At 40.6% G+C, this 18,099-nt stretch overlaps 1 protein-coding gene across 2 annotated transcripts in view; it reads right to left on the bottom strand.

Annotated features, from left to right (window-relative positions):
- The window catches only part of ctdspla (CTD (carboxy-terminal domain, RNA polymerase II, polypeptide A) small phosphatase-like a), a 34,039-nt gene extending 16,297 nt beyond the window's left edge, over nt 1-17,742 (bottom strand). The window contains exon 1 of one of the 2 annotated variants that reach the window (XM_075452226.1): nt 17,135-17,742. In XM_075452226.1, the coding sequence (XP_075308341.1) occupies nt 17,135-17,210 (76 nt within the window). In that variant the 5' untranslated portion in view covers nt 17,211-17,742. The remainder of the gene's footprint in view (nt 1-17,134) is intronic. The other variant, XM_075452228.1, reaches the window with a different exon arrangement.
- Nucleotides 17,743-18,099: the final 357 nt, after the last annotated feature.

The following is an 18,099-nucleotide window of genomic DNA, read 5'->3' as shown; positions in this document are numbered from 1 at the left end:
CAAGAACATTTTCGTATTTTTATTCTAAATTTCTCTTACTTTTTTCATAAGGTCTCGTACGAACACGCCACGTCAGATTCAACAAACGCTCTTAAATCTTAACGACCTGCGTAAATGATGAATCCCACCCGTGTGTATTTAAGTGCACGTGCACGAGGATAGTAGATTTGCATACTCCACGCCCAAAATAATAACAAATAAGGCTGTGCTTCCTCTTTCCTGTGCCATGGAGTGTTGAGTGTTGAGTCATGAGAATGGCATCAAGGCGCAAAAAGAACAATTTTACGGGCTCTGAGATTGAACTTCTGCTTTCAGAGATCCAAAAACACCCACCTGGCCTTCAGCTCAGTGCGCTCAACAACGACATGGGTGTTTTGATGCGTATATGTGTCTCGTGCTCCAATTATGTTTGGCAGTCCAGCCACGGCATGAAAGTCCCTCTTAATTTGTACTTGTTGGACAGCGGTGTATGGGAATTTGATGTACCATGGGTGATAAACTGATGAGAGTTTTGATGACCAAGGGGAGCGCACGACTCACAGAGGACTGGGACACCCCCGATCTGTCTCCAATCTCCCTCTGAAAGGTTCTGTGGCCAAAAATCCAAGGGTGGTGAGGACCTGGGCGTGTAGTGGAATTGGGTTTGATGGTGTGTTTCTCTCTGGAATTGTGGTTCTAGCAAGCTGCATATTTGCAGCAGCACAGTCCTTGGCAATCTTAATCGCGATGTCAGCCATTCGTTTTTCTCCACATGGACATCTAAACGGTCTTTTCCAAGAGCCTGACGCGCTAAGGCATCCGAAAGTAGCAAGTCAGCCGCTGGTAACGCTTCCCATTGACCTTGTTATATACAGATTCAAATTAACCTTCAATTAGTGCATAATTGAAGTCAAACAGAATAATGTCAGCATCATTATGGGGTATAATGTATATATTTATTTATGTTTGCTTCAAAGTAATTAAATATACAATCCATTAGTCAAGCAAACTTGATTGGAATAACAGCGGACTATTTTACCAAACTCCTACGACAGGTCTGGATCACTCGTAAATTCTGTTCGTACCTGAAAGAAAATGTAAAATACGAAAAGATTGGTGAATGCGCAAATTCTCTTAAATCACTCGTACGCACGACTTAAGAACAAATCTGTGCGTACGAACGGTTCTTGCATGAGGCCCATTGTTTTTCCCTTCTGGGTGAGTGTTGTAGCATGATCGTGCAACATGGCGCAATGGTAAAAACAACAAGGTGGTAAAATCGGACTGATTCTTAATCAAAGCTATTTTACATTAAAAAAAAACCATAAAAATATACAGGTGGATATCACAATTCCTTTTGCCGACAGATTGCCCTGAATTTTACACACTGAAAGCTTTACATATTTGTCCTTCATTTTCTGTTTGTTGACAAGAAAAATGACGAACTAACCTATTATTTCCTCTTGTGTTTATGGGACTTAAAGGTAAGTGTTGATCCGTCCAAGCCTTTGAACGCATAAATCAAGTCATCCCAAATATTTTGACATTATTGTCTCAAATTCCATCATTTGGTCCTTTGCTATCAATTTATCCAATTTTTCTGTCATTCAGAAAAAAATCAATTATTGCTCAGTAGGATTGCAATCTGACTAATGCATCCAACTATAGATGTGCCACAATTACAAACCCAAAGCTGCTTTTTCAGAATTAACAGGCTATTATCTTCCATGGAGTCATTGCTTTGATAAGGGAAAAACAATTAATTGGCTGTGACAAAGTTTTTGGCTTGGAATCCTAAAGGAAAGATAAAAACCCTTATCGGAAAGTGAGACACTTGTTGCTCATTACCTCTAATTTAATAATACATTTACAGAAAAAAAATTACAGCAGCAGCTCTTACCAGAACAGTTTCACTCTGGATGATATACAGACTTTGTAATGTTGTGAAATTCCATTCTTTTCCATCTAACTGAGGAGGAGGTAGAAACTGGTGAGAAAGAAATATTTAAAAACTGGCTAAATATGAGCACTACAGTAGAATAAAGTTAGATTTTAAAAAAAACAATTGCAATCATATCCTTTAAACTGTCATGAATCAGCCCCAATTATTGTTAAGTTGGCCCCATATATCTTGATGTCATTCTTCGTTCCTCCATTTTGAGACATTTTCCCGCCTTGGTCTGCTGCCCCGATCAACTGCCCCAACAAAGCAGGTGGGAATGCGAGAGCGGGAGAGTAAGGAAGACGGAGGGGGACAGAAGGGTGTAGAATGGGTGGGGAGAGTCACTGTGGTGAGACAGCCTATACTTGGGTCTGATTCTTACTCCACCCCCTCTTGCACCACCATCCTACACAAACAGAGCTTTCCTGTCTCTCTAGACACAAACAACATAGCTGAGAGTTGTCTGCTGCTGGAGACTGAGCAAAAACACACATATACACATGTATATGGCATACTGTGAACCATTTAGGTCAAAAAAGTGTACAGTGATCAATAAACAGCATAATTCAAACACTGAAGCAAGCAGGAGTTTTTTTTTAGTTTTTTTTTTTTTTAGAATCTCCTTGATCAGGAATCTGTCTTAAATCCTCTCACCCTGCTTAGTAGGGCAGCTGTCATCAGCCAAAGAATAACAGCAAAAGGTCAAAGGACAACATTTGCAATTCAGAATACAGCTAAAACAACAGCAATTTAAATCAGTTTAAAAATGCACTGAAGCAGCTAGACTGACAGGAATTACTTCATTCTGGTCCTGTTGATAACAGACACACCCACTAACATTTAAAGGGTGATGACGCATAAAAAGGGCTTCATCCAGCAAAAAAGCTCCCGAGAGGTAGAGAGATCTTCAGAGCAGGTGCACATTATTTGCCCTCTGAATAAACCTCATTCCATTCAGCGGCTTCACTTGATCTCAGAGCTGTGAAAACTGCCTTTCGAGCGTGTGCGCTGAATGCTGGGTAACAGCAAATGAGAGCTGGCTAGTCAATCAAAGCTGACCAAGCCCAGGCTCTCTCACATGTTCAGACACAACCACTAACAAGGCCGGAAGAGGGAGAAACGCAGGAAATTCTCAGCATTCCTGACAGGAAGAGATAATCACCCCGTGACCCAAAGCATGGAATAATGCCAGGCTCCGATACAGAATATGATCCATGGCGAGGCTTGCGACTTCAGAGGTAGCCTCCTCTACTACAGCTTTAAAGGCATTAAACTATGCAGGCTGACAAAAGACAGCAGATTTGAATAAAATATTTAAAACATGATAGGTTTGAATGCATATGGTCTTAGAAGTTTGGCTCTTGATCCAAATGCTTCCAGGTGAAACAAAAGTCAAGCAGTCAATTAAAGGCTAATTTAGATACAGTTTAATTTTTCCTGGCCATCTTTTCTCTAACTTATGAGCATTGTGATCAACATGGTAACTGTGACATTTAAGAACATGACCGCATCACTACACCAGTTCCTATTGGATAAAAAAAAAAAACACAAAGGGTTCCCCGGCTGCAGTCATTAGGATAAGTCACTACACTCATGTCAACTTGAAATAATTACATGCTTTATGCTAGAGGTGGGCAGTACACAGACTTTTTAATTCATACCAAGATGAAGTAGATTCAAACTAGATATGAATTCACACAATAGCATTTATACCAATATAATCCAATGTCATTAGCCAGTGTTTTTTTTTGTTTATTTTTTGTTGTTTTTTTACAGCTCCTACTCGCAGCACAGCTCCGCCCCAACTTTGCCTCTGTGTTTGTCAGCAACAAGCTGAGCAATACATACTTACAGCCTCTTCTCATCGTTGCCAATGTAGCGACTTCGTTTTTTTGTTTTTTTTAAAAAAACAGCCCAACTTACATGTTGAAACGTGTTTGACAACCCGTGGCTAAATCCTGCGGCAGAGTGTCGCAGGAACATCCTTGCGAGTGCATGCATGCTATTTTTCTCCCCCATGTCCATATGCCCTGCAGAAATGCAGCTCTCTATAAGCCGTGCATATGAACCAATATTCTCAGAGTCATTTTATGACTTTTAAGTACCACCGATAACAAAAACGAGAGTCAAAGGGTGATTTACTTTACAACAACATTTCAAAGGTAGAATCAGTGACATGTAGTCTCAAGGAACATTATTTCATTATATTGCTGTATATTTTCAAACAGGGGGAACACCTCTTATTCTTGAAAAACCTGGAAGAGTTCTAATTTCATTATGTCTTTAAATAAATTAACATCATACTTGTGGCATTGAGGTCAAACAAAATATTTCATTCAGTTTGTACCCGACTGTGCAGAGAACAGTCTGTGCAAACATATATCTGCATCTGAATTTGGATCATCTAAAGGCAAGGAACATGTTTTTTTTAGTGCCGTAAGTTAGTTAGGTTTGATATGTTGTTTTTAGTCCAAGGAGCACTGATCGGTTATGTATGAGTAGGGTTTGGTCAATTTTTATGTCATATTCTGTATATATTCTATGGCAACACTGAAAACCAAGACATACTGCCCGCAGAGAAATAATTATAAATTTTAGCCAATAGGTTCCTGTATTGGCTGTGAAATAGCCCTAAAAAGCCTCCAGACCTGCAGGCTGCTATATTAGCCCATCTGACTGACTGTACGGCCAGTTTCATCTTTAGCCTCATCCACAACTTGAGGCTGAGAAGCCAAATTTAACCTCTCCACAACATCCCATCATCAAATTCAGCAAAGGAACTGATCCCTGATGTCAAAGGGGTGAAATGAAAACTGCATATATAATATTAGGCTATATATCTTTAGCAAAAAAAGGTACAATGTAACTCTGACATGTAATGCTGTATGTTTAAGTGATATTGAATGATGGATGGACAAAACTAACAAACAGGAATACAGTATAAAAGAAAAGTATGATTATTCTTTAGTAAATTGGAATTAATGTCTCTGGGACAGACCTTGACCTGCACTCTAGTTGCACTAAGTTGACCATCCAAGTAGGTAATGTCTACAGTTCCTGGGGCGTATTAAAGTAAATATGAGAACAGTCCATGCGAATGTAGATCTTTAATAATTCAGATGGAAAACAGGTTGGTTTTAAATGAGGCAGACAGCTACTTTACAGTGAGATCAAACAAGCCAGAGGGATTTTTGTGCTCACTAGCCGTGTAACTCAAAAAAGTCTTCGGACGGAACAATGTGACCCCGAGGAGAGAGACACCCTCAACAAATAATGACATGCTGAAACCCTCCCATCTCCTCAGGCAGTGGGCACAGTTTAACTGAATGTTTGACGACTCCCTTTTCTGAAATTTGGAGAGTGGGGTATTTGCATTGAAAGTGGAAGCAGCTGTCTAGGGCTTATGCAACAACATGTGACATAAGACACAAAAAAAAAAACGTATTCGCAAGCAGCCAAAATGAAGAACAGGCCTCTTGCACACATACACACATACCCCGGCTGGTTATTCACTGTTCGCCTGCAGCTTGGGATCTAATGTCTTGAGTTGACAACATTCAGAGGCAAAGTGAGTACCTGGAGATGAAGCTGTTTCTGTTCCCGGCTACGAATAACAGAAACAGACAGCAGCAAGGGGAAACTCCATTGTGCACAGTTTCAGCAGAATAACAGTGCAGGAATCCCTGCTACAATAAGTTATCCCCAACTGGAACAATGTTAAGGAATCTTAACTTTACCCAAAGGTTAAAACATATTGCTGCATACATTCATTTCCTTGTGAATTATTTTAAACAGTCCCTTACGTTTGAAATGTCTAAACAATAGTTTCCCTTTCATTTCCAATTTTTCCAATAATTTTTATTTCGAGCGCACATTTGTGTTTGACAGACAAAAATATGTCCAGAGATGGGACATTTTATTCAATATTCCATTTTAACTTAATTTGATAATTTGCATTTAGTTCTGACGCAGCCCAGTCTCACTTGAAATTGCAAAACAGGAATGTTCGATGATGATGATGATGATGATATTTTGGGGGTGCTCAGTGGTTGAGTGGTTAGAGAACGTCCCATGTTGGCAATGCTAACTGCAGTGATTGCCAGTTCAAGTCCTGACCGTGTCGATCTTTCCTGTGCATCCCCCCCCCATCCAGTCTCTCTACTATCCTATCCATTAAAGACAAAAAAGTGCCCCAAAAAAATTATTTAAAAAAAACGGAAACAGCGATCAGCGAGTATTAAACAATGACAGTGTACACTTTTCTAACCAAGTATTTTTGAATCTCATTCGTTTGTGGGAGCCAAATAGAAAAAGTGAGTAACCACGGAGGAGCGAAAGTCAAAGGAGTGTGGAAAAGATTGTCCAGGCTGGGATTTGAACCAGCAATAGCTCGCTTTTATACCCCTCTCTCCCATAATACAGCATTTTAGATCTAGTCGAGAGTGGCAACTCACATCGTGACTGTCAACGTTGTTACATCACGACAAGAATAGAAAGATCATCAGTGGTGTCACAAGGGCTGCATTACAGCGGCGTACAGAGGAACGGAAGTGATTGTATTGTCTAATTTTTGAGCCATTATTGTAACATTTTTTTCATATTTTCCCATCGACATATTTTACAAACTGTCATGAGAATGTTTTTCTGAAGAACAACTTGCTTGAAATCAACTCAGTCAGCAGCACTGTCCATAAAACACTAAACCAAGACCAATTTTAGCTTATATTTTTAAAGAAAGCAATCCAGATCTGCAATAAAATAGAATGGGCTTCTTATTTGGAAATGCTCCACTTCTCTACTCGGTTTTATTAGATTTAGTTTGATAGTTGTTGTGTAATCTTGCTAGCAGACAGATGGGTCGACAAACAATCAGCACTGATCACATATCTCTGAATAAGCTCCCGCCTTGGCTGAGGAATAAAACAGACAAGTAGAATCCTCCCAAAAACAAGGAAGAAATTCAAATTTTTGGTTGAAAATTCCATTTGATATAACCAAATCAGTATTTTTCAACATTACTCAGAAGCTCATTTATTCAGAGAGACTTTTTTTTAAATCTCACTTGGCAAATCAGGAGTCAATTCCGCTGTTAAGAGTTTTGAACGCTCCGAGGACTGAAACATCCCTAATAGATCATTTAACAAATTGCTGAAAAACAAAGCAATGACAATCACAACAGATCTGCCTCCAAAACAATATTTACTCTGAAGAGCATCTGCTTCACAAGGCATTGAATAAGTGCATGTGCACATAAACAGAACCACACACTCCAGATCCAGACAGCCGAGTTGGTAGTTGTAAGCTAGCTGAGACTGACAGTTGCGTGTGTTACTCTGGGTGTGCTCACTGTGCCAAAATCCACGGTGGGTTATGCGTGAGGCCATCAAGGCAATAATAGCACAGTATGATAAAATTAACTCCCATTAAGCCTCCTTACTTCCCCACACAGACAGCTGAGGCTGGAAATTACAGTTTGTGCCTTTCTGTCATACTGACTGACCCTCAGCTGCCCTTCTGCCTTTATTTCCCTTCTCATCTGGACAGATTTATAGACATGCATCCTACAATATGTTATGTAAGTGATATTACTCAACAGCCCATTTCAACAACATGGTTTGAAGAGTTTTGCACACACAAACCATTTGGTTGGGACCCAAGTTATGCAGGCTACTAATTCTCAGATGTGGGTGGGTGTGCCTCTGCTTTCCTGTCCCAGCTGTACAGCGGCGTAGGAGCTGCGGTGGCGAAGTCAGTCTGCCTGCAGCCCCTGGAGGACGAGGGCTGCTGCCTCTCCAACACTCATTGAAGGCAGGGAAGAACCCACTGAAGGCTCAGGGAGAAATAATGAGGGAGATGTGACTATCTGCAAGAGTTGTGCAACAGACAGTGTCAAGGCTCATATTGTTTGAGGCTGCTGCAGTTTATTATTTATATATCTTTTAATATTCTCTTTCTACAACTGTGCGCCAAAAGCCAGAGGCTAAGGGTTGATGGGAAATCCTTCTTGTCTGTCAGTTGGTGAAAAACATTGTACGATATGCTGCCCAGTGATCCTAATTTAAAGAACTTAAAGGAGTATTTCAATTTTGTGTGGATCTTTCCGAAACTTGGTGCATAACCCCTTAAAATATAAAGCAGGTATAGCTAAAAGATGGTTAAAATCAAATTTGACATTTAGTCTATTACATGAGCTAAGGGTTAGAACAGTGGATCTGTTTTTAAGGCAGGTTAATGTTTATGTCTTCAAGATGTCAGATACCTACCTAAAAGTGTTATCAACTGTCTACGTAGGGAGCCAAGGAGCCATTCACCACACCACTTTACATCCCGTCCCACTTTCTTTGTAGTATTGGAGAAATATGTCCCCATTTCATGCATTCCTGTCCACTTACAGACAATAAGTTAAACAAGTTTGTTTATCCTCTTCTTCCCCTTAAAGTAAAGTTCATTTTTCAGCACTTTTCCTGAATCTTTTACTGTCAACACACTCTTTGTCATGAGAGGGGACCATCTGAAGTGCCTCAGTCATTTTAAAAATGCACATACAAACTAAAAGAAGAATTTAACACAGCGAAACACACAATTTCCAAGTCCTCTCAAAAGATATTATGATTACAGCTGCTGAGCAGCTCTCTCTACGACAAGTAAACAACCATTAACTAAAACCTGAGGAGGGCCGTTTTCAGTTTTCTTCTGAGTAAAACCCACTCATGACTGAGCAGGCATTGAAACATCAAATTGCATTTCTTGCAGTAAATCACATTTATACACATTAAAAGCCTGCTTGTTATGAATGAAAAGGAAGTAAACAAGTAGGTCATCAATCTGAGTGTGTGCTGGTGTGTGAGTGCTGCTCATGTGTCGCAGCTACAGTTTCCCATGCCTCCGCTCTCTGAGAGGCATTCATCTCCTCACTTCCACACACAGCATGTCCTACTTAGAGGCCCCTGAGATTTACAGTTAGGCAGCATTCACCTATACCTCAGGAGGATGAGAAGAATGCCTCTTTGTGTCTCCAACAGCCTCTGTATGTGTATATCTGCTTATTCTCCGCTCATCTGTTTAAAAATGTATAAACCCTTCATGCTCTTCTGTCAATTATCTCTCAAACTGGGTCGCAGAGTGATTCAGAATGGGTGACAGAAAATCATTATGAACAAAACATGATCTCCCTTTTAGATAGCCAATTACGGATGATGAATGCCAGGGAGAAGAGGGCAAAATATCTAGAAAGGCCATCCACTTGTCAGAGCTAGGCTGAATACCTGCCTGCAACCCAAATACTGTCTCCTGCTCTTTCCTCTCGACACATAAACTCACATCCACACTCCTCCTTTATCTCTTGACCTCTGCCTTTCTCTGACTGTATTGATCTGTTTTGAAGATGCCGGTTTGGATGAATGGATGCTGAATTAATCCCAGCTTGCGTTGCCTGTTGGAAACAGCCTTTGGAGCAGTAGAATGCACGCAGTAACCACTCTGTGGCAGGCAGTCATTTTGCTCTGAAGGGAATGTGATGTAACCCAACAACAATAACGGGCATTCAAACCAAGGCATGCCAAGCATGCACCAGAAGTGTTAATTAGAAGAAATCTGAAGTCTGATGGATCGAAAATCAGTGAAGGCAGTCCACACTGCTGGACGTTTTATAATTTTGTAATTAATTTAATTAAAGTCCTTCCGTAAGAGTCTCTTCAAAGCCAGAACTGAACATTTTGAAACAGCATTTGCTTCAAAACAAGCAATCACAGCATGTGAGCTACACTTGAGACCACACTCAAACATAAACCTCCCCACAGGGCTGTCAAACATACCAAAGCTCACATACATAAAAAAAGAGGCCCACCTAACCCAAAGCTTGCTGCGCAGAACAACCTACTAAAAGGATAAACTTAAATGTGTGCAAGGAAAGGCACATGCACATTATCTACTTGAAATCAATCAGTACAAAATCATTTTAGATGATTCAGCTCAAAGAAGCAAGAGTTAAATGCTGATTAATTCGCCACAGCCAAGTACAGAACATGATATATCTTGTATGAACCATGATTCCATCAAAAACAACAACAAATCGACTTGCAAAACAAAAGTAAAATCCATTCTGAAACCAGAACAGAAACCACAGTGATGTGACCACAGCATTTGAAGTAATTAAATATCAAATATAAAACTTTTCTTTAAACATAGAAGTACTTTAAAAGACAGTACTCTACTGGAGCATTTGTGCTACTTGATTTTATATCAAAACTGCGAAACAAAGATTATCCGATGCCAATCATCTCTGGCCTTTTTTTCTACTCAATTCCCATTAAAAATGCCACAAAAAAGTAAATGAAAAAGGTGAAATTCTAAACAGCTGGCCAATGAAGTTTAACAACAAATTTTGCTTGCCCAAAATAAATTGGGGTCAACTCAGTCATCAATCGATAAATATGAAGAACACATAGTCATTAAAGAGATGAATTGTGTAAGGATACAGCATAATTGTTATTTATAGCACTCTATGAGTCTTGTTTCTGAAAACAATTTTTTTTTAAAAGAAGACGGGAATGACTTATCTTATTACAGCGGGAATAAGATGCCTCTGACTGAACACACTTTGTTGTCTGATCACTATGTTATGTAGAGGATGAACAGTGCGGTCCATCATGTTTCGTATGATTCAAGGAGGCGCCGGTGTGTGTTGGCTATCCATCTGCCTTTTGTCAACTCAGTGTTTTTGTTGTTTCTTTTGCATGTTGTTTGCACTGTGTTTTATGTCTTTATATTGTTTATTCTATATTGTTAGAATGATCTTATTTTATTGTTTTTGTACAGCACTTTGGTCGACAAAGATTTTAAATGTAGGATTGGATAGTAATTTGTGCAGCATTTTCTCTTTGCATATCAACCCCCAGGGGCTCCAGAGCAGTCCCCAGCAAAAGTCAGCTTTCTCTATCAATTTGTTCAGTTGGTTTGAGTCACTGGCCCTGAATCTTCTAGCCAAACAGATGGCTACAAAGCAGATTCTCCACCATAAACTTGAGGAAGATATGCAACATTTTGCTGCAAACACTGAAGGACTTAAACCTCAAGAAATAGTGTCGACGAGATGCATATTTAGCATATATAGCAATCAGGCACGATTCATGAAGAAATTAAAGGGATATGAAATCTTTTCTCTAGTTTGGGCATTCTGAACAGGAGCCTGTGAACTCCCCACTGCATTCTGAGTGGCGGTTTAAGTCTTAACAGTCATCTTGTAGGAGTGAAGAAAGAGTCAGCCCACATTTTTTCCCCTGTGGCCTCTCACAAGATGGGTTGCAGTATGATTGCATCTCCTTAGCTGTATCTGGAAATCCATAGATGTACGGGCAGCCTCATAATTATTAGCCGACTTTAACTTGAATATTTACTACGAGCTGTTGTTAAAATCTGACATAAATCCTCCTAATGCTTTCTGTGCCACGTGAGATCACTCTAGGCAAATTGGCTCTAGGAAAAAAATGTGCCTGCTATCATGGCACCTCATTATGAATACTAGCATTTTCATATTATGCTGTCAAGATCAAAAGAGACAAATTCACTGGCTGCTCAGTGCTCAGTTAGCTTCTACATGTTCAATTACCTAAAAATAGTTAATTCAACATGAACTTGACATAAAAGGATGTAGCCATCACTCTGGTGAGAAATCTTTACGTTTTCGTGAAGCAGTACTTGGGCAGCATTTGTTAATTGGGCAAACGAAGGAGGTTAGTTGTTACTATCATAAAGACTGAAAGCCAAACGCTAACTCAGAACTTACAGTCTTTTTTACACAATGAAACAAACTAGTCAGCGCACAGACACAGGGGCTCAAAGACTCAGAGGGAACATTTTATGAAAAAAATAACTTTTTTTGTGCTTTAGAGCTTATATTTGGGTGTTCAAAGTCACTACCAACTCAAAAACTTTGGAAAAACACAAGAGGCCCAAGTCTGAAATGATGTAGTTCAGAGAGCGTTTCAGATTTGCAAGCAATAAATATTACGCAACTCCCAGCTAAGAGCATAACTGACTCCTCCTCGTCTTTATGTCCCCCCAACTTCAAGTTCAAATCAGTCTGCTTTTGTTGTACCTCAGAACTGGGATGTTCAAACTTGCTCGTGACAGCAAATTCTCATCAGCAACTGACAGTTCACTTAGAGAGAAAGGCATTAAACAAGTTCTACCAGTATTTTACTTTATGTTTTATCTCCAGACTAGGAAAGCCGACCTCAAACTATGGTTAAACATACCCCATAGAAAGAACAGTTAAGATTAGCTTCTAAAACCTTAAGCAAAACATGGAGGAATGGACAAATGGTAAAACTCTGGATTTATGATGCAGAAATTACTACGTGAATTTTGAACTGGCAATTAATCTACACGTCAGCCATCACACCACTTCAGCATCCCTGTTTATGATGCTGTGTTTTACCAACCTGGGCCGGTTCAAGACATGACTCACAAGACTGAGCTTAAAAAAGGTATCAGTACCATAAGTCCATGGCCTAACTACTAATGAGGGAAATTTCAGTATTTTAAAATAAAATAAATCTGGTGTGGAGAAGTGCGAGTTACTGCATGTAATACAGTAATAATGCGCTTCAGGACTTGTTAAGACCAGTTTGAATTCAATTTAGATTTGCACCACCAAAGAGACTGCAAAGAGATACAAAAGGACAACAAAGACACAAAATGACCACAAAGATGAAAAAGCCTAAAAGACAAAACAATTATTAGACACAAAAACCATGGCGGGTGAAAGCTAAAAACCAAAAGATGGACGAGCTTACAAAGAGTTAAAACTAACAACAGAAGCACACAACAACCCCAAAGAGATGTTCATTGAAGACGTTTTAGCGTGAGTCTGGTCTCTCATGACGCACATATTTAGCTGCCTAATATGATGCCGACAACGTAAAAGATCGCTCACAGCTGATACTTTTCTTTAACATGGGAAAACTTATCAGAAAATGACAATATACAGGAGGCATGAATATAAACTCATCCTAGGCAACATTTCTCAACTATAAGTAAACACCTATGGGGTCTGGTATTGGTGACTTCTGACTATTGGTGGTTTATGAGAACATTCAACAAGTTCAGACCTGAGAAAAAAGAACTCACAGCACTATGTGTATTTGCTAATACAGCTATAAAACTCATTACCATGCTTCTTTTTCTTGTTAAACTGAGCGAATGTAAAGAACATAAATTAATACAATACCTCATGTTCTGCTCCAGGGTTGCTCATCCCCGTACTCGATGGGCCAATCCCACACATACAGTTAAAAAGCTTTTCAGTCAAGGAGCTTAAGCTTGGAGGAAAAACATTCAGTTGTTTCCAATGAGCTGCCCAGCATTGTCCTGGGCTAGAGTAATGAAGATGTGTTGGGGAACACTCAAACACTTCCCCAAAGGTGAAAATAATCTGCTTTTCTGAGCAGCTCTGGCTGAAGTAGGCTCATAAATCTGTAATAAGTACCTACACCCCAGAGCCCAGAGTCTTTCGTTTCTCTCCTCTTCCTCTCAGTCAAAATGCAGCACTGAATATTGACTTCGCTGTACACACGCAGCAGTCCGATGTGGATCTCAAGGGACGTGGAGGCCCATGACCAGGCAAGAGCGACCCAAAACTCAAGCCCGGTCATGACAGCAGAGGGCTGTACACAGAAGAGTGGCAGGTTGTGCCAGAGACTCCAGGACAGCCAGAGCTCACAGTAGCTCCCCTCACTAGCTATGTTGCTCACTCACTCCCCTGCAGGTGTGGTCCTCACATCATAAACACTTTATTAATGTGCGGCAATGTGTTCCAGGAATTACCTCAAAAGCCAAGTGTGCGTGAAATCACAGGCTTCTTATTTCAGATTAATATATAATTACAGATTCAGTGTTTTTTTACTCATTACCTTTGGGAATGCAGTCGTTTCTCCCCACAGTCGCCTCAGGCCGGGAGATTGGACCGAAAAACAAAAAGTTTTCAGTGCAATCTGTTGATTTTCTTAGCTAGGAAATTGTTTTTGAATTGGCTCTATATGAACAAATTGGATTATTTTATGAATTATGATTTTTATTAATTAATTGAATTCCAATTGGCTTGAATTGGACTTACTATCTAAGTGCCTTGAGATGACATTTGTTGTATTTGGCGCTATATAAATAAAAATGAATTGAATTGAAATTGAATCATTTCTAATAAGATGATTACAGGGAATAACACACCTATAGCATACATAAATCCTAGCATCTCCTGCTCCTCCATGTCTGTTTCCTCCAAAATTACACATTCAGTCTCACTCTCATGTGACAGGGTAGGAGGAGTACCTTAAACCATAAGGGTTTTAAAAGTATGAAGGTTATTAGCTGAGGAATACAGTTAAGTGTTTATTTAAACTCTCTTTTTTGCCACTTTGAGCTACAATTTGAGTAAGGACGGGCCTGAGTCACAGTGTGCCTGTTCAGGGAAAAGCCAGCTACTCTGACTGAGACAGGAAAACCACACTTGAAATAACAAAAACATAATTTGTTTCAGTTGTTTTCCCAAAGAAAGCATTTTTTAAATAGGCAAACCGTTATTGAAAGAGCTTGAGGGTAAATTCAACAAACACACGCAGCAGTGTGAAAGCAGCAGAGACGCAGATTTATCCTCATTTAACACTAGACAGACTTAATCACTTTCCAGACACAAGCTAAAGTCAATTCAGTAAGATGTTCCAGTGATAGGACCTCTTTGCCCTGACTTCATTACTGTGTGTGTGAGATTATGGTTTGACTTCTGCGCCCATCATCACTCACACCGCAGGACTGAAGAGCTAAACTTGGATTTGGCGTAATCTGATTAAGGTAAATGGCTCATCCATCTACACCTACCTGTACTGTGAAGTTATCAGAGCAAAGCCTGCGCGGTTTACGAAGTGAGACTTCGAGGCTGGCTGGCCAACCTGCGACTCCCCCCTCCCCCGTCGTTAGTCCAGTAATTACATCCCATTGCATCAGACCCTGAAAATAAGCAGCTGCCAAATGAAAAACATAGTTTGGCTTCAGATGAAAAACCTCCTTTGAAAATTCTTGCCTTAAATTGACGCAACATTTTTCGATTTATTCGGGGGGAGAAAAAATACATTATGATACAAAAAAGCAGGCCGAGTGTGATGAAAGCGATGTATATCAGACAATGTGCACCCAAGACTGACGTGAAAAAATAGGATTGACTCAGAAAAGGCCCAAATTACACGGGTTCTCACATCACCTAACATGATGATGATGCATAAAGATAAAATCTGCACCTGAACAAATGTCTAAAAACAATTTGGCTCTAATGAGTTTTAACATCTTTGCTTGGAATGAAACTGATATGAGTCTGAAAATAGCCTGGCTGTGCTCTGAAATATTCAACGTCTGTGTGTGTGTCTGTATTCATTTGTGGCTTCAGTGCAAGCAGGTCACAAAGTAACTCTGCTGCACAAGGGCTGTTTGCTGTCTGCTTTGACAGAGCTGCGGAGTGAAGAGCAGGGACTCTGTTCAGGAAGCTCCCTGGTGATCCTGAGTGTTTGTGCGTGTGTGACAGCAGCTGTTAGTGTTTTGTGTGTGTGTGTGTGTGTGTGTGTGTGTGTGTGTGTGTGTGTGTGTGTGTGTTTTGTGTGTGATGACCCTGGTTTTTATCCTGCCTGATTAATTGTCAGATTCCACATGCCATTTGGGATTTACTGTTTACGAGCGGGATGCTACGGACAAGAAAGCGTGGGAATTCTGCTCAAGAGATTAGGATGTGCTAAAAGGGAAAGACGCAACAGTCTTATTTCGCTTCAAACTCATTTCCTGGACGATTTTACATCTCTCTGCATTTAATGACTGTTTATTATGTTGGTCTATAATTATCAAAGTGGCTCTACAGGAGTATAGCATATCAATGTTTTGCATCTGATCATTAATTATATATTTAGATTAATTAAATATTTAGTTTAATTAAGTTTTGCTCATCAAAGCAAACAAGTAGGGACTGTCTTGATGAGTGCTGGCGGGGGGGGGGTCCAGTGAGTCAGAGTGGTTTACGTGCTGTGTGTCAGAGCTGCTCAGAGGTGGGTGATGTAGGAAGGTGACCTTTACTCCAACATAGCACTGGGTGAAGCAGGAAGCTGTGGTCCCTCTGGCCTCCCAGCACCCTGTGGTTCTGCGAGATGGGTGCTGATGGAGGAATGTCGGGGAGTGTGTATTTCTGAGCGCAACCAAATTGGTAAATAGTATGAGAAAGCTGCAAGGACTAATGAGAAGCCCTTTGAAAGTTAATGAAAAGTCCTGACTTTGGAGGGGGGATTTGTAATCCATGTCGTCGCCACATGGAGAAGTGGCGACTCAAAAAGCAACACAAGAGAAAATGTGTGTGTTTTTTTTTTTAGCTCAGCCTCTGTAATCTGCAGAGCAGCTGTTGGGCTGTTGTTTTCACACACTTTTTGCACAGCTGGAGGTGAGCATTGGAAACACCGTCAGACACACGACGACATCTGTTTCATCGTGAAAGGGGAGGATGATGCTGATCCTCAAGCATCTCTTACACCAGACGCTAGATCTGTCAACATTTTTTTCTTCAGAATGATCTTTTGATTATTTAATGGACAATATGTACCAAATATAGCTTACACGTGTGCTACAGCTGAGACACCTGCCACAACCCCGTAAAAGCGACGTGCCCAATATGTTCTTTTGTCAGACTGTTTGAATGTTTTCTCCTGATCGCTGGTGGCATTTGTTTGTGGTAATGTACGCGGTATTCTACAGTCAGGGATCTCGAGCAGAGCGAGGGAAAAGGAGTGGAGTACCCGCCCCCTGTAGTAAACCCTGCTCACTCTGCACAGCTGTGGTTACCGCACATGATTTAAGTAATAAAAAAAAAAATATATATATATATATATATATATATACATTATATTGTTTGACAAGAAAATTATGCTATAATAAAGTAACAGAGCGCCCAAGCTTTAAGAAGATATATTCCCAGGCTGGTTGAGGTATATGGTCGTTATTTTTCCCTGCTTCAGTTGAACAATGGAGGATTTCCATCGATTCTCATTTGCAGGATCCTCTCTGCACAGAGGGCTGCAGATTTCACAGATCGGCACTAAGCGACCAAGCGCCAAAATACATCAGAATTCAAGCATGTCACAATTAAAACATAAATCGTGTGCGTTTTTTTGCCATTTCCGTGCACCTTACCTTTATCTTGACCTGAAGAAATGCTCTCCTCCTCTTTCGGATTTGCAACCTGTGTTATTATGGACGTGTTGTCCATGGAAACGAGATGTTACGCACCTTCGGCTACACCGCTTTATTCCTTGGTGAACATTACCAAGCGCGCTACAGTCCCCTGGCTGTGCACATTCTGCAGCGTCCGCTGCGTGCACCATTAAAATCCCATTTTACTCGGACCAGGCAGTCCCGTGCAGCGGAGGAGCTAAAAAAACAAACAAAACAAAACAAAAAATGAAATGTCAGTGGGGAGATGCGGCCAGAGTGGAGAACAGAAGTGACAGTCCGATGTGCGGGAGGCAAACAAAGCGTCGGTCCTGCGCTGAAGCCGTGTGTGTCCGCTGTGGCATGCTGCAGGCAGCACAGCCCCCGCCTTCTGCTGCTGCCACTGTACGCTCCGGCTTCAGTCCACACACTACAATATCAACTGCGTGATACGGTTCCAGTGTTTACCCTGAGATGGCGACCGTCCTCCTGCCACAGGAATGCAGGCGCACTACAGCGACGCGCCCTCAACGTTGTTATTATCCTTTCACAGTCCGCGCTGAAAAACGACCTCTCAGTCCGCCCACCGCTTCGTTTTGTCTCTGCTTTTTTTATGTTCTGAAATCTGCGGAGGGGAAACACTACGGCTTTCAGGCTCGGGACATTATCAAGGGGTTTGTGAATTGTTTTTGAACGTCTCCAGAGTGTATGTTTTCGGATTATTTCGAACATTGTCCGGGAAATTAATGAGCGATTAAAATCCTACTACAAAAAAAAAAAAAAAAAAAGTCCACAGATTTAATATTTTCTGAATAGATTTCACTGCCATAACTTGGGTTCAAATGATTGCCTAAACCCTCTTTAGTACTGCTTGGAATTGCATTCTTAGGGAAATGCCAAAGCTTGTTATTTCAATCCCTTTCAATCCTCCCTTTTTCCCCTTTATA

The sequence above is a fragment of the Odontesthes bonariensis genome, chromosome 20, assembly GCF_027942865.1.
Source record: "Odontesthes bonariensis isolate fOdoBon6 chromosome 20, fOdoBon6.hap1, whole genome shotgun sequence".
Taxonomy (NCBI): domain Eukaryota; kingdom Metazoa; phylum Chordata; class Actinopteri; order Atheriniformes; family Atherinopsidae; genus Odontesthes; species Odontesthes bonariensis.
This window is presented reverse-complemented; position numbering and strand designations above follow the sequence as displayed.